The sequence below is a fragment of the Toxoplasma gondii genome, chromosome XII (assembly GCF_000006565.2).
Source record: "Toxoplasma gondii ME49 chromosome XII, whole genome shotgun sequence".
Classification (NCBI taxonomy): domain Eukaryota; phylum Apicomplexa; class Conoidasida; order Eucoccidiorida; family Sarcocystidae; genus Toxoplasma; species Toxoplasma gondii.
The window spans coordinates 4757597-4777528 of record NC_031480.1 but is presented as its reverse complement, the minus strand read 5'-3'; the positions used below and the strand labels follow the sequence as shown (position 1 = coordinate 4777528).

The window sequence follows — 19932 nt, the reverse complement described above, 5'->3', positions numbered from 1 at the left end:
GCAACTTCGGCATCCTTCTCGCGAGGCTTCCGAGAAAAAAGACGCGACGGTCAATACAGTGCTTTCCTGTAGTGATATAGGCTGTTTTACTGCAGGAATGTATATACAAACATATATATATATATATATATTACTCCTTTGTTACAAGTGGGCTATGATCCGGTCGAAGGCGGAAACGGAGAAGCGACCACGATTCACATCTCCCGTTTGCCTCTAAGGCAGACCTGTCGAAAGACGCCTGTTGCCAGACCTTTTCAGAGACTCCTGTTCTACCAGGGACTCACATGCTCTTGTCCACGTTTGTGTCTTGTTAGGCTGTCTATTTCTTCTCTCCGCTGCCTGAGAGTCTGCTTCTTTCTCACTGGACGTCGGCGCTTTCGTGTTGAGCTGCGTTTCACGCGATTTCCGTTTACATTGGCTTTCCGAGTATGACGGCTGCCACGCAAACATCTCTCCCGGAACTTTGTGTGTGTGCCCGCGCGGAAGGAACGCACCTGTTGTAAGATTTACGGACAACAAGCAACAAAAACGCCCTGCTCGACCGCAGAAAAAAAGCGTCCACCACTCGTGTGAAGATTCTTACCGCGCGCGTTTCGATGCGGGTGTGGCAAACGAAAGAATCTTTCTGGAGTCTGCAACAGGCTTGCTCGTTTTCTCCACCACACGAAATGTGAAAAACGCTCTTTCCAGAAATCTAAAGGGCAAAAGCAGGATCTGTCGCAAGTCGTTCGTCGCTGTCGCACAGAGACACGAGCTCCTGTGGAGAGCCTTCGAAGTCTCGTGTCAATCGAAGGCCGTTGGCGCTGATTCTGCTGCTTCTCCGCTTTTCAGCGAAGCGCGCATCTGAGAGAATTTCAAAACGTTTAAGCGGGTGGAGTTCTTTCTCTCTCTGTTCCATCTCAAATTGCAACAAGGCGCTGCCATGCAGCCTTCCTCTCGCCCTATCAAGGCCCAGCAGACGCTCCGCCTGTGCAGAACGCGTTTCTCTTTTCTTCAAGACAATCTTCTCCTCGGGAGGCTCTGCCTCTTTGGACAGAAGCCGTCAAATTCTGCTCATTCCTCAGAAAAGAGAGGCTTGCAAACTTCCGAGAAGGTGTGAGACACGCACAAGACGCCTGCTGGAGGGCAGCTCAGCTGCTTGCCTTGAAGGCCGCTTTTCGCTGGTGTTCATGTTTCTTCTCCTTTTCTCTTGACTCTTCTTTTCTTTTTCTTCTCCTTCTTCTTCCCTTCCCATCTCCCTTTTCCTCCCCACATTCTCCCCAGGTTTATGCCTTTCTCCGCGGCCTGCGAGCTCGATTCCTCTCCACTTCTTGTCTGCTCTTCTCTCTCTGACAAGCCACAAGTCCGACGCAGTGTGTGAGCTTTCAGCGCTTTTCGCGCGCGAATGTCCGAGAATCTTTCACGGAGATTTCCTTTTCCGAGCAATACGCCGAGGCTTTTTTGCACAACTCGAGGCGAGAGGAAGGACGGCGCGTGGATTTTCGGTTCTTCTGCTCGAGACCTTTTCGCTAGTTCGTCGTTCCGCAGACTCCTCCTCCCGCCTCGAGAAGAGACACAAACCTGCTAGCTGCAGTGTGAATTTCTCGGTGGATGTTCATCGCGACTTCTTCGTTGCTTTCTCAGCTGGCACCCAGTTCTCCAACCTCCCCCTCTCTCTCGTCTTTCTTTCCTTCTCTTCCTCTCGACGCGGACTTCCCGGCTCATGCACCTCGCATCTCTTTTTTCTTTTTCTGAGTCTCTTTTGCGGAATTTGTGTCTGTGTTGCGCTGGCATTTCCCCCGCCGGAGAATCTCCTCTTCAATCTCTGCAGCCATGGGAGCATTCAGGGAGGCGTCGTCGGCCATGCGACGCCTAAAAACGCTGGCTTCCTTTTTCTCTTTCGAAGTTGTCTCGCCTTGTCTCAGCCGCTGAGTCTGCTAGTCCACGTCTGGACTCTCTTCTTTTTTCTAGTTTCTTGAGATTTCTCAAGTATCTTTTCCTCTGACTTCTTCTGCGCGAGAGTGGCGGCGGAGGCAAAGCGACGAGATCCCTCTGGAGCCCCTTTTTTGAACTTGTTTCCCCCTCTCCTCTTCTCTCTACTCCCTGTCACTTTCTTCATTGCCGTTCGTCTCAGCTCTTCTTTCTCTTAGATCCTCGACTCTGCCGTTCCTCCGTTGATCTCCCTCGCCTTCATCAGCCTCGCCTTCATCTGCGTCTGTGTGGATCTTCTGTCTTCCTTTTTACCTCTGTTTTTCCCTCCTTCCATCTCTTTTCATCCGTCTTCGTCTCTGTTCCTTTCTGGCTCACTGTTTTTTTCTCTCCTTCTTCTCTTTACCCTCAGTCTGGCGCGCTCTCTCGTTCTTCGCTCCCTCCTCCACCTCTCCCTGCTCCTCCTCTTTCTGTTCCTCTTTCTTCTCTCCGTCTCTCCTCTCTCTCCCGCCTTGTGTTCACCGTTCTTCGCTTTTTCTGCTCCCTTTCGCGGAGATGGCAGACCAGGCTGTGTTGCTTGCGCTGTCCTCTCTGTGTGGTAGCAGCGTCCGCTACGTGGACTTGGTGTTGCTTTCTTACATGAGTCGACAGAAGAAGGTTTATCTCGCTGTCGGCGCGCAGGCGCTGTTCCTGGTGCGGCGCGACTGGACGCGCGTCCTGACCGGTGGGGAGATCCTTTACGGCATGATCAAGAGCGTCGTCGACGACGAAGCAAGCGAGATGGATCTCGTGCTCTCCCTCGACGCCGAGGAACTCGCAAGAAAGCAGAACAAAGTGTGGATCGCCACAGAACCGATCACAGTCACGACCATCAACAAGGCTCTGCTTCTGCAGTGGCTCGAGGTCACCTGGTGCGCGGACTTCATGCTCCGCAAAGGTCGCTTGGGCGTCTTCCCAAAGATCGTCGAAAAACTGTCGGAAGAAGATCAACACACAAACCAGTTCCCTGCGGTGCGACCTTTCATCAATACGCAACAGGTCAGGACGCGCGACGCGGCGTCTCGGAACTCGTGAACGGCTTCCCTGACATCCGTGGACGTCGAGACACAGAGAGATGCGCCTCGCAAGAAAAAACGGATGCGCGCATGCCTGCACACATGCTTATTTACACACACACATATACATGCATATCTGAATTTACAGTTTTGTAGATGCGCATTGCCGGAAATGACGAGGAGGGAAAGTGCGTCTGCGTCTTCGAAGCCGTGAGACCCAAAGGTCTATAGTCTCCATCATCGGCGTTAGCGATCTGTTGCGTCGACGAATGAAGATCTGGATGCATACAGCCTTGCGTCTGCGACCCATTCCATACACATGCATGCACGCTTCCACCTATGTCGACACAGCAGTCTACATTGACAACATATATATATATATATATATATGTAGATACATATGTAGATATATATGTAGATATGTATGTATGTATATGTATGTATGTATATATATATATATATATATGTATGAATATATGAATATATGCATTTGTGTGTGTACTGGTGAATGCTGATGTTTTTTGGTGTTGTTTCAGGTTGTGTATGATAGCTACGGTTTTTTTCTGCACCACGAGTTTGAGGATCGTTCGGGGGGTGCGGAGACGCTGCAGACGGGGACTTACCTCGACGGCCGAGGAGTCGAAGTTTCGATTTCCTTCGATCCGCCAGTGAATGTGCAGCATTTGGAGGAGTTGGGCAGAGACAACGTTCGCCATGTGGCTGTGGCGTGGAGAAAGGCTCTTCTCGAGAGCGACTTTCAAACGCAACTGATGCGTTCTCAGCCATACATAAAAAAAATGAATCTCTGCGACGACCCCGCGTCCTGGTCGGGATGGGAAGTGAGCGTGGACGAGTCAAAAAAGGAAAAGGACGAAAACGAGAGAGGCCCGAAGAAACGGGGAACAACGAGAGAAGCGAGGGCGAGACGAATAAGGACGAGACAAGAGCGTCAAGAAGAACGATAGAGAAAAGAACAAGGCAGAGGAGGAGAAGGAGAAGGAGAAGAAGAAGCAGTGCAGAGACAGCCTAGGATAAGAAGAAGCAGAGCAGAGAGAACAGGGAGAGAGGACAAAGGAAAGGAGAAAAGAGAAGATGAAGCAGCAACGAGAGGGAGAAGACAGAAGAGAGGTCGCAGGTGAAAGAAAGAAGGAGACTCGAGAGAGAACTCAAGGAAGAACAGAAAGAAGGACAAGGAACGGGAACAACGCGTACACATATCTTGGATCCCGGCTATTCAGTGCTAGATGTTTTCTTGTCCGACTCAATTTCCATTTCTCGACTCTCCTCCTGGATTTCCATGGCTAGGCAAGTGCTCGAAAAAGAATGTCTCGGTCACAAGGAGGGAAGAAGGGATCATAACGTCCACCTGCGCGTCGGAGACTCAGCTTCACCTGTTGGATGCTAAAACGGATTTTTTTCAGTTGCGTTTTCTTCTCTCGTGGAAAGTCACATGCTTGTGACTCTTCGCTTCTGGATCTTTGCTGTCGGCTTCTTTCAGCTGTGGGTGAGGACGGAGACGCACACCATCGTCTGCATTATTCTGCGTCGCAGCTGTGAGTGGATTGTTGATCGTTGCCGCTTGGCAAGCGAAGCTGCAGAACTGAACAGAATGCGACGAGACCCGTTCTGTCAAGTGCCTTTCCTTTCTCCTCTTATCGACTGCTCCTTCTCGTTCTCTTTGTCTCCGTTTCAGCCACTCTCTCCCTGCTCTTCTGTTTCTCTTTTCTCTCCTCTCGGTGCTGCTGTCTCTTCTCTCTTCTTCCTGCGGGGGGGACTGGTAGGTTCGTCGATCCTTCCGTTCTTCTCCTTCTTTCTTGGGTCCATCTTGGAGACTTGTTTCTCTCCCTCGAGCTGTCTTTCGTTCGTCGTCTCGCGCCGCTTTCTCGCCTTCTCGCCCTCTGGCCTCCTCTTTCTGTCGTTTTCTCTGTTTCAACATATCCACCTTGGAGACGCTGCTTTTCTTCCTGCGTCGGCTTGTCTTTCTCGCCTTGAACTGCATGCGTGGAGCGCCAGAGGCGTGGAATGGCTCTCTTCCGTCGCCTCTGCAGCCGCTGTAAATGGTAAAGACCGAAAAAAGATCGGAAGTTTTTTTCGAGGCACTGCGTGATTTCGTTCCTGACATTTTCGTGACTTCTCGACGTGTCTACGCCAGTATTTGCATGCATGCAAGTGTACAGATGTCTCTCTGCTGCTTCTCTACGTTTCCCTCAGCCTGTTTGATCTTTTGAGCGTCCAGTCGCTTCCTTTTTTTTCAGACTTCCCTCCAATGATGGATCTGTCGCAAGATATGACCCTCCTTTTCAGAATCAGCTACGAGGATCAAAAGGGTACGCCAAGGTACTTTATGCATGCTTCCATCTCTTCCTCTTCTCTCGTTTCATCTTTCTGTGTCTCTCTTCTTCTCCCTTCTTCTCTTTTCTTCTCCACTCTCTCTTATTTGCCTGTCTTCCCTTCTTCACTCTTCTTTTCGGCATGGATGACCTCCCTCTGTTGGCCTTCTTTCTGTTTCTTGTATCAATCTCTTTCTTCTCTTTCTTCTTCTCGCTGCTTCTCTCTCGTCTTGTCTTCTCTCGCTAGCCTCTGACTTTCGTCTTCGCAGTCGTCTGCTGCTTCGATGTTTGTGCGTTTCTTTGCTCCAGCGTACAACGTGAGAGACCTCGACTTTCTGAAGGAAGCTGAATTCGCTGCCGATTCCCTCGCGCCTCTGACACAGACGCACTCGTGGCTGAGAGAAATTCTTCAGGCAAAACTAGACGCTCTCATCTACCAACCTGACCAGTACCAGTGGTTCGCTCTCCATCTCAAAATGCATGTAAGCGCTGCATGTAACGTATATGTATATATATTTACATATATATATATATATTTATATATATAACTATATATATATATATTTATATATATATATATATATTTATATATATAACTATATATATATATATATATTGTCTGTGTATCTGTGTTTTGTAGAAACGTGTGCCCCTGCATGTGTAGCTGTAGGTCTGCATTTCTCGTTTTTTTGAAGGGGAACTCATCGCGGCTTTGGCTTCTCTGCTTATACGCACATGCACGGACCCGTTGCCAAATATGGATACAGTTTACCGCATATCTGTACAGAAATGAGCCGTTGTAACTACCGGTGAATCTACGCGCTTGAGGGGGTCGTGCCTCGCTCGATTGAAGGAAGCGCACCGTGATTCTTATTTTCTTCTGTGGCTACTTATATATATATATATATATATATATGAATATCTATATATATGAATATATACGTGTGTATATGTATGCATATTTACACATAAAACTATATTCAAGATGGACATATTCTTTGCTCACACAAACTTCTTTCTGCGCGACTTTCCTCTGCAGCCAAAGTGGATCTCCTACGCGAGAGTTTTTCTAAAATCCATTCTCGCTCTCTTGTACAAAGAAGGCGTCCTTGCCGATCCAGGTGAGACTCCACCCCCGTTCCGACCTGGAACACTAACTTCCTCCATGTAGATGCATGCACTTCTCTCTGTTTTGATGCACGCACTCACGTATGTAGTTGCATCAATTCCGTATACATACGTATATGTATATATATATATATATATGTAAATATGCACACATATGTATATTTTTATATGTTTGTACACAAAGTCACTACAGGTGTCTTTCTGAGTCTGACCTCGTGAAGGTGCTACGCACCGAAGAGGATGTGTATCTGCAGCATCAAAATATATATATATATATATGTATACATATGCATATATCTATGTATATGTACGTATATCTATGTATATATGTATATGTATATATATGTATATGTATATATGTGTATGTACGTGTGTACATAGAGGTGGAGTGCAGTGCGAGGCTTTGGATACAGCCTCTGTGTGTGTGAGTTTCAAGTGGGTTCTCGTCGAGGGCGGTCTCTGCGTCCTTCCGCGGATGCATGTTCGAGCCTTCGTTTCTGTCTGCCAGAGCTGCTGGACCTCACGGGCAAGAACGTCGAAATTGTGGAGGATCCAATGACCGTGGTGAGCGACCTGATCAGACAAGGCGAAGGTGAGGACGCGAATCGGGAAAACAGTTAGGAGCTCGTGGCGCATGCGCGTCTTGTCGGCTTTGTATCGATTTCTCGTCGATTTCAGCTGGGAGCCCAGTCTGCGCGTGCGAACCTTCTCGTCCAGAGTGAAGCCTTTTCCTCGTCTGCTGCGTTTCCCTTGCGGGGTGTCGTCCTGTTCCGTCTCTGCATTGCATGCGGCGCGCGTCTGCTGCATGCATCCCTCGCAGGCTTGGATCCCGTGATCGACTCGAAGATCAGCGGGGCGATCATGGCTGTCCGGAACTCGCGCAAAGACGCAGGTGCGCCGGAGACGGCGGATCCGACGGCGGACCGAGAACTGAACGAGGAAGAAGAAGAAGCTGCTCTCCTCGACTCCGACTTAGAGCCCCAGGAAATCCTTGCCTACCACCGGTGGAGCATGCGCATTAGTCAGTACCTCGCGTACTGCATCGACGAAGGCATTCTCGGCTACAAATTCTCTCTCGCGGACCTCAGCGAGGCGATCGGCCTGGTCTCTCAGGCTGCAGACCGCGTACGTTCTTTTCCTTCAAACGCCTGTCTTGGAGAAGGCGCAGAACATCCAGCGAATGCGCAAAAAGCGCGTGCATTCGAGATGTCCGCGCGAGGCGCAAGGCTTCTTCGGAAAACACTCGCCGCTTCTCTCGCTCGACGTTTCTGGCCAAACGACTTTCTCCCCAGATGCTCCCCTATAGAGCCGTATCTATAGTTGCATCTGTATTTACGGTTTATAAACGCAAATAAAATGAAGGATTTTGATATGTGTATATATACATATTTGTATCTAGATATATATATATATATATATATATATATATGTATATTATTTGTAGGATTTACAACTTTAAAATAGAAATACATATACGGTTTAGATAGACAGAGATATGTATTTAATGTATACATTTGGGGTTTACGGCTTATAAAAGTAAATAAAAGGTTTAGATATCTTCATAATTTTATTTGTATCTCTCTCTCTATATATATATATATATGTATATATTGTTTGTAGGTGTATATTGATGACTGTGTATGTTATCTGGTTCTGTAGTCGTAGGCAGGAAGATGCCCCCAGGTGGTTGTCTAAGATGCATGCGTACATGGTACGCTTTGCTTTCTTGCAGACACTCCTGTGAGTCTAAAACCTATACTTATGTATTTATATATATTTATATATATTTATTTATATTTATTTATATTTATATATTTATATATATATATACCTGTGTATACGTATATATATTTGTGCGCACGGACATAGGGTGACGTGTGTGCACATGTGTGTCGTTTTGTGCATGCATTTTTGGGATGCATGGTCGGTCAGTGGGCCTTTGTTTTTTCCATCTGTTTTCTCCGTTGTTGCTGTTTCGCTCCGCCATCGCATGTCGCTTTGAGTTTTCCCTGTTATCGTGTCATGTCTTTCGCGTGTATGTTTTCAGAAACTCCGGGAGATCTTCGCCTTCATTCTCCACTTGCGGCCAAAGAACATGATTCTTCGCTGGAGTGCAGACAGCCTACGCCATGCAAAGACAACTCTGAAGAAACGCGACTATGTCTTCAACGACCGCGTCTTTGTGGTGCGTCATTTCGTCTTGAGAAATCGAAGCAGGTCGTTCGTCGGTTTCAGACTCAGTGACTATTCCGACGCGTCTTTTCGATCTCGCGGCGCTGGCTGTCTGTGTTGCGGTGCGTGCAGTCTTTGGTGGACTGCGGATTCATGGCGAAACTGTTTGCAAAGGGGTAAGAAGCAACGCTCTCTCAGGCTTTCCTTCTGCAGATTTGTTGAGCTGCGTGTGCTCTGTTTTTTGCTGGACTCTTTTTTCCTCGAAAAACGGTCTGTCGTCTCGAGTCGTCCTGTCGCACTCTCGCGCCTGCTTCTCCGTCCTCCGCTTTTCTGTCCTCCCCACAGTGTCTCTTGACGTCTTTGGCGCATCCTTGTTGCGGTGCTTCTCCGTGGAAGGCGCCAGCCACACGGCGCTTGCGCCCCTCTGCTTTTCTTCACCGTTCTCGGGTGTCTCCACTCTTCCTGTCTCCTTGTGTTTCTCCTGTCTGCTTCCACCAAACCTTGTGCACACTGAACATGCTACATGCGCCGCTCTCTCCTCTCTCTGCACTCGTTTTGCGGTCTCCGTTGCTGCATGTCTCAATGGGTCTTTCTTCTGCATCTTGCGCTGCCCAACTTCTCTCTCCGTCGCTGCGTCCAGAGAAGAAGCCGCCTACCTCGACCTTCTTCGCGTTCTCCTCCTCGGCGCGACTTCTCAGGGACTGAAGACGGCTCTTTGCAGGCAAATCCTCAAGGCGTCTGGCGACCGGAGAGAAGCTCAGAGCAGCGAAGCGCTCTACACCGTCGTTCCTGCTCTTGTGAATGTTCTGAGAAACAAAGTCAACATGTCTGCAGTAAGACCATGTCATACCCATGAACAGTGAAGGGCATTCACAAGAGCACCTGCGTACATCGCCTACTTGGTCTCCTCGTCATCAATGTTCTCATCGGGGTCTTCTACCTCGTACACACTCTCTGCTCTTTATCTCCTCTTCCGCTGTCCCCAACGTATCTCCCTCGTATTCTCTCCCTTTCTCTGTCTCCCTCTCCTCTCCGTCTTCTCTCCCATACTCTTCCCCCTTTCCTCTGTCTTCTCTCTCGCTGTCTCCTCTGCCTGCGCCTGTCATCTGTTCCTTCTCCTCCGTGTCTCTCCGCCTTTTTTTCTCGCTGTGTCCGCCTGCCGTCACACGATTTGTCTCCTTTTTCTTCTGTTTCATCCTGTTCATTTCTGCGCGTTCCGTATCCTCTTCGCATCCAGGGAAGCACTGTCTCTCTGCTGAACCTCGCGCTCTCTGCCTTGGTGAACTTGAGTGCGGGGGACCTCCGCGTGAAGGAGATTCTTTTGGAGACAGACGTTTACCACGCAATTGTTTTCGTCTTGAAGACCAAGGTGAGTCCAGAGGGTGCACATGCAACGTCAAATATATCGAAAATAAGAGTTGTACAGCAGCGAAACGTCCATCACTACGTCAAGTCTCTGTGTGGCTTCCATGCTCTCCGTTACCCTGACAAACGGACCGTCTTTGAAGGCAGCGCGTTCTTCCCTCTCCGTGAATCTAACTTCTGCACCTGCGTACTTCTGTCATCATATATATATATATATATATATATATATATATTTACATATATATTTGTAAATGTATACTTATACATACATATATGTATATATATGTATATGTGTATATATATATATATGTATAAATGTACGTGTACGTATACACACATGTCGGTGCGAAGGTCTGTATGCATATGTCTAGTCGAGTGCATAGTTGGGTGCAATGTATTCTCGGAGAACGTAGAGGTCCGACAAGTTGTGTGTGTGTGAATTTTGACGAGGCGTTTTCTTCAAGTGCCTAGGAAAGTCTGTTCTGTCCGGGTGTGGAGACGATCGCGTGAGTGTCTGCAGAACTGAAACAACTGTCTCTCTGTTCACCCAGCGATGCGAGAGAGAGGGGAGTTAGTATTTCTGGAGAGACGCGTTGTTCCTAAATGCAAATACAGATAACGCGCATGCAGAGAAATGTGCGTTGACGTCGATAAAGTGACGACTGTGTGGAAGTGTCTCAGTCTCTTTTGTCTCTCTTTCTTTTCTCAGAGAGGGTGCTTCCTCTCTGTTGGAGAGAAAAAACTGCTTTCGTTCAAAGATGTGCATCTGTATATGCATGCAACGATCCAAGGGTGGCTGCGCATGCCTCTGGAAGTTTGAGAAACGCGTTTGTCTTGTTCAGGAAGAGAGCCTCCAGTTGCCGTGCGTCCAGCTGTCGATGAACTTGACAAAGACCGGGGCGCACCGCCAGGCATTCATCTCCTCCGGTGCCTTCAATCTTCTTCTCGACATTCTCATGGTGCGTCCTGACGTGGAAGAAAACCTATTCGAAACCTCACGCTCGTGAAAGCGCCTTGGCGTAGGAAATCCGAATCTCGCACTTTCAGTTTTGAAGTGTAGCCGATGCAGACGGTCCGGACGTTCATGGTGAGGGCAAGCTGTCACAATGAGGCTTGGCATTGGGCCGAGGGTGGAACTCGAACTGAAAGTTTGGAAGTCCCGAAACAAAAACTGTTTGTGTCTGTGTTGAAATTTCCTAGATTTCGACTTGCGTGGATCTCCTTCGTGAAGTGTCATTCGAAGCGTTCGATGAAAACTCTGGTTTCAAAGCCTTCCTTTTCAGATGGTCTATTTCTCGCCACTGCAGGATACTCCAGCTGATCGGTGTCCGAGAAAAAAAGCCGCGACCCCCTTACGATCTTTTTGGAAACTCACCGAAGCAGCGGAGTCCGCCTTCTTTTCCAGCTCTCGTGTTTCAACGTAGACATGCGTTTCTATTTTCCTCGTTGAATTGGTTTGCGACTTCTCGTCGAGAACCTCTGGCGCCAGGTTGCGATTGCGTTCCCCAGCCTAGACAGCAACGGATTGTCCGTCTGTCGTAGCTGGACTCCTTTTTTCCAGTGCCCTAGGTCTGTGGTGTCTCTTTCGCTCTCTGTTCGTCTGCGTTCTCCTCCTCGCCTTCTCAGTTTCTGAACTGTCGGTTTTTCTCCTCCTCTGCTGGTCACAGGCGCAGTACTGCAGTCTGTACATCCAGAAGCAGAAGCTCCTAGCGTGTGTTGCGGGACTGTTGGGCCAGCTCGCGAACGAGACGAAAGTTGCGCAAGACATGGTTGACAAGTACGTGAACTTCTTCGCAACGGGCGGCGAGAGAAACTGTGCTCTGGTCTGAGGGTGTTTTCAGAGATGCGAAATGCGACATCCGACGGATAGTTATATAAACGCAACTTCATTGGCTCACTGTCCTCGGACCGCTACGTGTATGACGATCCACCGGAATGCGAAAGAGGCTGCTGCCTCGGGCAAAAAACAGTTCAAACGTCCATCCTGCTGCTGCTTCCCGAGCGAGAGAGTGGACGCTCACACATGCACAACATCTGCATGCAGTGCGTTTAACCTTGTTTTTAGAGCGACGGGTTGTCTGGATACCTTACACGAGGGGTCAAGAGCTCTGCTGTTTCCTTTCGCAGCTGAAGAACAGAACTCAGCAGAGATCCTGTGAAGCATGTACTCTTGAGACAACGGTAGAGAAGGGAAGACGCGGTTCAGCACCGAGCGGCCTAAAGTCTTTTTCGCCAATGTATACGCGTTTCTACGTAGCAGCAGTGGGGGGACGGACCGTAGAAAAAGGAGTCACTGTGCTCATCTGTGCGTCTAAAGCTTTTCGGTGTGGTGGATGCGCAGCTACCCAGTGGTCGATTGTCTCCTCTACATGTTTCATGCGCCAGATACAACCATCGAATTCAGGTCAAAGGTAGGGAACCGACACCCCCTCAACTCGAGGAGGTCGAAACAACTTCCTTTCCTTTGCGTCGAAATGCTGTTGCGACATGAATTCTCTGCATAGACATGTCGACATGGATTGTGTGGACCTCAAGACACTTATGTTGCGCATATGTAAGAGTCCATGCTCTGTATATATCTATCTATATATATAGATATATATAGATATGTATATAATATATATATATATATCTAGATATGTATACATGGAAGAGAATGCGCATGGTTGTATGCGTATATGAGCATGCTGGTGCATACATATCTGTAGAGACATAGGCTGTGTGTACGTGTGTCAAGATTTGTGGTTGGAGTTCCTGGACGTCCAGATTCTGATTCGTTAGAAAATTGGGATTTCACGTTGAGAGAAAGTTCGTTTTTCTAGCATTTTAGATTGAAACGTAGAAACGCCTTCAAATCTGTAGAAATGCAGCGTTTTTCACAATTCCAAGACCCTTTACCTTTTACATGTTTGCATGTGTAGGCCTCTCTTCTTTTCCGTTCAGTGTCTTGTGCGACTTTTGGTCGCATGCGCGTTCTTTCTCTGCATGCTCTGCCGTGTGCCTTCGCAAATTGTCTCTTTTCAGGTGGTTTTTGCTCTCAAGCAGCTGTCGCAAGGTCGCTGGCTTGTTCAGCAGCGCGTAGGGAAACACTGCATTCAAAGTCTCGTCACTGAACTGAGGGAATCCGTGAGCCATGTCGACTACACCACGACGGTTCTTGTTCTTCTTCAGGTAACGCTGCTCGAAGAATGCTTCGTCTCGTTTTGTGTCTGCTGGCTCTGGCCGCTGCTGTGCTTGGAGAGCTCTGGATGTTTTTCCCTACGACGCAGTTGCTCGTTCAGTCTTCACTTAGACTCAGGGAGCTGGCATTAGCCTGCGAAGGAGGAAAGACTTCGCTTCCGTCGCTCGAACGTTCCACCACACACCAGTGGAGTCCAAACTGCGTTTGTGGTGGACAAGGAGAACCTGCCTGAGTGGTGGATATTGAGTTGCTTCCGGAACGGCTTGGTTCTCGAATCCTCGTCGACGATGTTCTCTGCTTCTCTCAACGCTTACTTGCATCGAAACGCATCGACATGTAAATTGTTTGTGTACAAGTGTATTTTTCTTCCTGGTATGAACGGAGAGTGACAAGTTTGTCTTGTCCTCTCCCCCTCGATCGCGTCCTTCTTTTTCGTCACTCTTTTGCGGACCACAGTAGGCTGAAACTGACAAAGACGGATTCTGGTGTTCTCGATGTCTCTGCGTTCAGACCTTAGCCGACTTTAAGCCGAATTGCTTCGATATGAAGGCAGCAGGCGTCCAGGTAGGCCTTTTTTGGGTTGCGGTTCGTTTCCTACCTCGATGTGATGCCAGGCACAATTTGTCCTTCCACGTTCTTGATCGTTTCCTTGATTCCTGCGCTGATCGACCTGTCAAGAGCGTCAGCCGTATTCTGTCTTTTCAAACTCTATAAAGATCTTCAAGGGAACTTTCTTCACCGAATACATATTCCGTATTTTCTGGGTGTCCGACATATATATATATATGCATGTCTGGTTGAGTGGAGGCAGGTAGATTTTTGTGTCTATCTCGATTGAAGCATGCCTTATTCAGTTCACGGGGTATACTCGCATGAAACTGTATCTACACGAGACGTTTTCGACATCGGCTTTCAAGTCAAAAGCGTCCATTTGACGATCGTCCGTCTTGAATTTCGTAGTAACCATGGCTTTGCATGCGGCGCAGTCTCCCCTGCAGTCGGCTTCTCTTGCGGCATCCTCTCTCCACGCGAACAGTTGAAGGCATCCGCGACACAGTGCAGGTGAACGAGCGGTTCTTCTTCTTTGATGAACCTTTTGCGTTGCTAGGAAGCGTTCGAGTATGTGCTCGGACGCACCAAGGTGGACAGCGTGTACACCCGCATCGTGAGTCTTCAAGAACGAATCACCCTACAGACTCGCTACGACTACTTTGCGACTTAAGGCGACTTCCAGTTTTGATCGGAGGAGGCGTTCTTTCGTTTCTCGCGTTCCCTGCACCTCACGAGAGCTGTTGAAGTGACTCACACCCAAGGTAGGAGACAGAGTTTCCACCTCCTCTTGAAAAGAGCCAAGCGGACGGCAGGCCAAGCGCTTCAGACGAAGAACTTCAAACGCGAATTCCCGACGTTTCCGGCGACACAAGGAAAAAGGTGGAAGGAGCGTTGGGACGCGCTGCGCGAGATCCAGGCTCTTTCGAGGCCGTGAGGCCGCAAGTCAACGAAGATAACCGAACAAAGGAAATTCGTCCTCTCCGTCTTGAACTGCATGTGAGCTGCATGCATATCGAACTGCGAGTTCGGAGACACACATCCTTCTCCACGGGCATTTCCGGCAACGCATTGGCAAGGCTCCTCCCATTTGCGAGTATGTTCGTCTCTGTTTGCCCGGTTCATGCTCTGCTGTATGACCTGGCAGAGTTAAGATGACCGCTGCTGGCGAACGAGAGAACCAGCTGGTCGCCATGGATCTATATAACGAAGAAATCCGGGGGGAGGGGATCTACGATCCGTCTTGGCACAACGTTGTGTCGTCAGATTTTTTGCGCATCTTTTCTCTACGAGAGCTCGCCGAAGTCGTCTGGCGTCTTCGAGGACGTCAGACCAAAGAGCTTTCTGATCGCTTCGCAAACAACCAAGGGAAACAGAATGCTTCAAGATGTTCCAACGTACCTAGTACGGTTAATACCTGCCAAGGGATCTTAACAGAATAGAGTCACGTTAGCAAAACGAGTTTTGAGAGACCGGAAGACGGCGGAGCAGAGGAGGAGACAGTCAAAGTGCCGTTCCCTCTGTCATCATAGAGTCTCTGAGTTTGCGTCTGTTTTTCTCTGAAAGACGTTTCGTCGGGAATTTCGAAGTGCATGCGGTTTCCCTCAAAAGAAAGACGCATCTGTTCACACAGCTTCGTGTGATGCGGCAGCAGGCTACGGACTTAAGTGCACACGAGTGACCACAGAGATCCATGTAGGACGCGTAGAGCAGAGGCGCTGTCGAAGTATCTTGATGCCGTCGGAAAAGGACAGGAACGACCTTTACCTGTTCTGTGTACTTCCGTCTGAACTCCTGTGGGTTGATTTCCAGCAAAGTCTGGCTCTTTGCATGCGCTTGCTCTCGCGCGGCAAATTCGTTTACTTTTTTTCGTTTCTCGCAGTCACATGTGAGCTGCTTGGTACGTGTACTTCTTGGAAAGGTGACGTCAAAAACATTCGTCAAGTCAAGTTTCAGGTTTTTCACAGAGACCCACCCAAACAGAGTCTTCTTCTCACGCGAAGGTTTTCGTTTCGGTGACCGCGGTGAGCTCGACCGCCACACTGAAGGCAACAGGGCGAGAGGGCATCAGCGTCTGCCTGAAAGCCGCTTGAAAGCGTCCTGCGCAGATCTGTGAAAAGCGGCAGGAACGGAGTCCACCTAAATGTTGAATGCTGCGCCGAATGCACAACGCGTTTCGAAAACCATCCAGAGACTGGAAGTGCTCTCCTGCCGCGAGGTGTCTTCCTCGGATCCAAGACTCTTCCTTTGGCGCTTTCTTGGATTTCTCTGGAAATCTTTCCTCCGTCCTAACCTACGTTTTGTGCAAGATGTAGCACAGCGATCTGCGCCAATCGAGAAATCGGAGACGTTCATTCTCGAGGACCCTGTCTTCCCAGTACTAACGCCTCCATCGCGTCGCCTATCGAAGCAACACGGTGCATGCTCTCTACGAAGAAAACATGCGGCCAGTTTCATATGCATGTGTACATAAACTAATATGTACCTGTATATATAAACAAATACATATATATATATATATATGTATATGTATATAATAGGTGTATTTGTCCCGACGTACCTGCTGGAGGGTGTGTTTTCCTAGGCAAGCCAGAGGGTGGAGGTAGTAACGCAGCCGTATTAACAGCGTGAGAAAACGGCACATGTGATCGATTTTCTCGTTCCTCTGATCAGGAAGGAAAGATGCTACAAACATAGCAACCCCCACAATCTTTCCTGTAGAACAACGACCATGTGCATCGCACTTCTCAAGAGAGAAACGCGTTGAACCTGCATGTAGACCGAAAGCCTTTTCCTGCGATAGTGTGTGACGGGGCAAGCGTTCGACGACAGCAGATCGCGCTGTCTGCCGCTGATAAATCTTGGTATATCGCTGAAGGAATGTACTGTCTGAAGGTCGACAGAATGGAAACTCGGAAGGTCGTTTGAAAGAGAAAGTCCATTTCAAGGATGGAAAGTCTTCAGGAAAGAACCAAGACAAAGTATAACGCTTGCAGGTCGACAGGGCGTGTCTCTGAGTAGCAAAGGAAATCCAGGTCACTTCTGGCATCGCAGGGACTCCACACTGTACCTTTTCTTTCTCTCCCGGGACCTCTCTTCCACGCAGAGGCCATCCTAAAGAAACCTGCAGAGAGTATCCTCCAACGCTGGTTCATCCGTTGCTGAACGTCTCTGTTCGGAATTCGTTTTTCTGCGGCGACTCCAGTTTCATAGCTCTGGGTATCAACTAAACGATAAGGTGAAAGTGAGTTTCTTTCTTTTTCTCGCGGCCAATGCTGTCCTGCAGAGCCTCGTCCTGCGTGACGTAGTTCACCTGCTGCTCACGTCTTCTCCGCATTTGCTTTTCTTTTGTGGCTCTGTAGACGAACTTCTTTTCACACAGCAAGAAAACAGAGCACTTTTCTTTGCTTCACGTGAGGCCCCAGACCATGGGAGCAACGATGATCAACTTTGTGAAACTCCGTTAAAGGCAATCAAAAAAGTTCTCTCTGATTGTTCCTACGAAACGCTGGTAGTGCACCTGGTGACCACGAATCTTTGTTTGGGAACTCTTCAGAGGAGAGTTCGTAAAAAAGCTCGCCTCGGAGAAGACGTCTCTGGTAGGGCGGCCTGGACTCGCATCTGAGAAGTCAGTCGTTTTCTCTCGCCGTCAACATACGTGTGTGGCGAAGGTGATCCACGAAGAGACCCCTCGACGAAATCGTCGTTTTCCGGAAGCAGAAAGCCATGTAGAACCGGAGGTTCCTGTGCAGGGACTCCACGCAGTTCTTTGTTTCCGGATCTGCCCAGAAAGATGCGGGCACTGAGTCGCTCGCGATTTTTTTGTGGCGTCAACAGATCTGGGTTAAACTCTGTGGACCGGTTTTGTGTCTTGACATGGTTCTGAGAACCAAAGCGTTCAACTGAAGCTGCATTTTCTTTTCGCGCTTTCTTGTGTTTTCAGATCTGTGGATTTCGCGGCACTGCGGCGATCGGCTTGCGTTTCGATCCAGCTCATATCTCGGCGGTTTTTTTTTCGCGCGTCATTCGGCTCCCAAACGAAGCGGGGGGAAGCCCCGACGCGAGACCGCATGTGTGTCTCCGTTTTCCTTCACTGAAAGAAGTCGCGTAGGAGAACTCACTGACTCGCATTTTTCCGAGGACTCGCAACATCCGAAAGTCTGTCTCCGACTTCGTCTCTTCCGTTTCGCGTTTGCCAGGAAATGCTGGAGAAAAGAAACGCGAACGCCTCTCGGAGTTCCCTATAAAGACCGCACGCGCTCAAGGAAAGACAGAAGAGAGAGACAGCGACCATCTCTCCTTCTCTCGCGCACCCGCAGATCCCCCTCCTTCCCCTCTTTTTGAGCGCCCGGGCGCGAGTTTGGACTCTGCACGAGCGAAGCTGGCGGCGTCCAGACCTTTCCTCCATTGTGTGTCTCTTCGTTCTTTCTGTTTCTCGCGTCTGAGAGTGCAAGTCTGCTTCCTTCCCCTCCCTCTCCACAAAATGTTTTTCTCTCGACTGTCTCTCTCAGCCCTGAAGGCTGCCCCCGCGCGCGAGGCGCTGCCGGGACTCCTCTCTCGCCAGAGCTTCAGCTCTGCAGGATTTTCGCAGTTTTCTTCGCAGAAATTCTTCTTCTCTCCCAGCAGAAACTTCTCTCAGTCCCCCCTCTTCCAGAAACACACCCCCGTCCACTGCAATCAGAGAATCGCCAGTGCCCTGGTCCCCACGCAGGTGCGCACGCAAAAGGCTCCAGCTAGGAGGGGCGACAAGCAGAGAGTCGCTGTGGAAAACGCGAGTTTTTGACCACGAAGCGCCAGTCAAAGGCGTTTTTTCTTCGTGTGTTTCTCGGGAAGGGCAACGGAAGGCAGAGACACTGGCACCCTGTTCGGAAAGGGCGTTTTCAGGGCAACCGTGCTCGCGCGGGTGGCGTGGAGACGACGTTTGCCGGCGGATTTTTCGTTTAGGACGACACTGGTTTTCGAGGAAGGCAATTGACGCCGTCCTGTGTCTGTTTCGCTTCGAAAAGAACGGCGGGGAAACACGAGCGTCCGAGTTCTCCACAACGCGCGTTTTACTGCTCCCTGCAGCAGGCGCGAGAGAGAGTGTGCGACGCGGGTGGTTCCGCCTTTGGGGTGCACGAAATAGAAACGGCGTCGTTCGAGAGTTTCGCTCGCACAGTCGAAAGATGAGTTTTTCGTGGGAACTGTAGACGCCGTCCGACAGCGAGGTTTCAAGGGCCGCAGAGTACGGGGAGAGACAGAGACAGCTGTCGCGGGCAACAATCTCTGTGTTTGGAAGCAACCCACACCGTTCTTCTGTGAACGCAACTTTCTCGACCTCACAACCTGTGCGTGTGTTTGCAGCAACCGGCGATGACCCGCCAGAATCCGTACGCGATGCAAGTTGGAGCTCGCTACGACGCAGGAGTCGCAAGTCTTAGCGCCGCCATTGCTCTGATGTCCGTCGGCGGTGTTGCGCAAGGTATCGGGTCTCTCTTTGCTGCTCTTGTTTCCGGCACCGCTCGCAATCCGTCGATCAAGGAGGATTTGTTCACCTACACACTGATTGGCATGGGGTTTCTCGAGTTCCTCGGCATCATTTGCGTCCTGATGAGTGCCGTCCTGCTCTACTCTTAAAAGCTGAACGCCGCCGTCAGTGACGAGCGTGCCGCCGTCGCTTGCCATGTAACTCCGGAGCCTCGACAGCTGGACGAAGGGGAGACGAGAAACGCGGTCAAACAGTGGAGGAAAAAAACACTCTCCAGAAAACCCACAGGCGTTTGTAAATCTGTGCATCTGTGGCCGTGTGAAGTGGAGGAGGGGAGGCGAGAGTGACCCGCGAAAAAGAAAGAGTCTTGCTGTCTGCTGGCGCCGGTCCACCGTGGGCGCGTATCTGAACTTCTTGTCTTTGCAAAACTCACCTCAAGCGTTTGTACGAAGAACGCTGCGAGAAGGAGTGACCCTCGCGGCGCCTCCTGCACTGTTCAAGTGACAACAACTGCAGCGCCGGCCGCGACGCGTTGCTCACGGGGGTGACGCCCACACTCCTTCCTGCGTTTAGAGAAACGAGCATTTCGGAAGTTCGAAACGCAGAGAGTTCTGAGAGCCTCCTCGCCACGAGCCGCTGTTGTCGCACAGTGTTGAGGGAGTCACAGAATTCTCGAAACAACGTTGGCCTGAAACCCGTGGAAGTAGAGACCTTGATTCATGCGAGAAAGTCAGTTCCCTGAATGAGACTACCACGGCATCAGCGCATCCCCACTTG

The 19932-nt window shown here is 49.6% G+C and overlaps 3 protein-coding genes across 3 annotated transcripts; 2 read left to right on the top strand and 1 right to left on the bottom strand.

Moving 5' to 3' along the window:
- Window positions 1-1204: 1204 nt before the first annotated feature.
- On the top strand, window positions 1205-15612 carry TGME49_249730 (hypothetical protein). The gene is made up of 18 exons (XM_002367265.2): window positions 1205-2946; window positions 3500-3802; window positions 4462-4516; window positions 5219-5290; window positions 5603-5775; window positions 6333-6414; window positions 6930-7013; window positions 7242-7546; window positions 8469-8606; window positions 8726-8769; window positions 9234-9426; window positions 9831-9962; window positions 10801-10917; window positions 11626-11735; window positions 12300-12369; window positions 12983-13129; window positions 13650-13703; window positions 14248-15612. Exons 1-18 carry the CDS (start codon window positions 2464-2466, stop codon window positions 14359-14361), a joined length of 2676 nt encoding a protein of 891 aa, XP_002367306.1. The 5' UTR covers window positions 1205-2463; the 3' UTR covers window positions 14362-15612.
- TGME49_249725 (hypothetical protein) lies at window positions 14658-17734 on the bottom strand. Its single transcript, XM_018780913.1, has 3 exons — window positions 16249-17734; window positions 15664-15730; window positions 14658-15039 (listed from the first exon to the last, which is right to left on the bottom strand). Exons 1-3 carry the CDS (start codon window positions 16735-16737, stop codon window positions 14975-14977), a joined length of 621 nt encoding a protein of 206 aa, XP_018635051.1. The 5' UTR covers window positions 16738-17734; the 3' UTR covers window positions 14658-14974.
- A 165-nt stretch (window positions 17735-17899) lies between these two features.
- Window positions 17900-19637, top strand: TGME49_249720 (ATP synthase F0 subunit 9, putative). Its single transcript, XM_002367264.2, has 2 exons — window positions 17900-18399; window positions 19032-19637. Exons 1-2 carry the CDS (start codon window positions 18172-18174, stop codon window positions 19302-19304), a joined length of 501 nt encoding a protein of 166 aa, XP_002367305.1. The 5' UTR covers window positions 17900-18171; the 3' UTR covers window positions 19305-19637.
- The last annotated feature ends 295 nt before the right edge of the window (window positions 19638-19932 follow it).

Excerpts from the sequence above, each read along its gene's own strand:
- TGME49_249730 (XM_002367265.2), top strand. The coding sequence starts at position 2,464 with ATGGCAGACCAGGCTGTGTTGCTTGCGCTGTCCTCTCTGTGTGGTAGC. Across the intron at positions 6,415-6,929 it reads AGGCGTCCTTGCCGATCCAG|AGCTGCTGGACCTCACGGGC; the intron begins GTGAGACTCCAC and ends TCTGTCTGCCAG. Across the intron at positions 8,770-9,233 it reads GCGAAACTGTTTGCAAAGGG|AGAAGAAGCCGCCTACCTCG; the intron begins GTAAGAAGCAAC and ends CGCTGCGTCCAG.
- TGME49_249725 (XM_018780913.1), bottom strand. The coding sequence starts at position 16,737 with ATGCCAGAAGTGACCTGGATTTCCTTTGCTACTCAGAGACACGCCCTG. Across the intron at positions 15,731-16,248 it reads GAAAACACACCCTCCAGCAG|TGTGGCGGTCGAGCTCACCG; the intron begins GTACGTCGGGAC and ends TGTTGCCTTCAG. Across the intron at positions 15,040-15,663 it reads GAGAAGAAGACTCTGTTTGG|CGATCAGAAAGCTCTTTGGT; the intron begins GTGGGTCTCTGT and ends TTGTTTGCGAAG.
- TGME49_249720 (XM_002367264.2), top strand. The coding sequence starts at position 18,172 with ATGTTTTTCTCTCGACTGTCTCTCTCAGCCCTGAAGGCTGCCCCCGCG. Across the intron at positions 18,400-19,031 it reads GTGCCCTGGTCCCCACGCAG|CAACCGGCGATGACCCGCCA; the intron begins GTGCGCACGCAA and ends GTGTGTTTGCAG.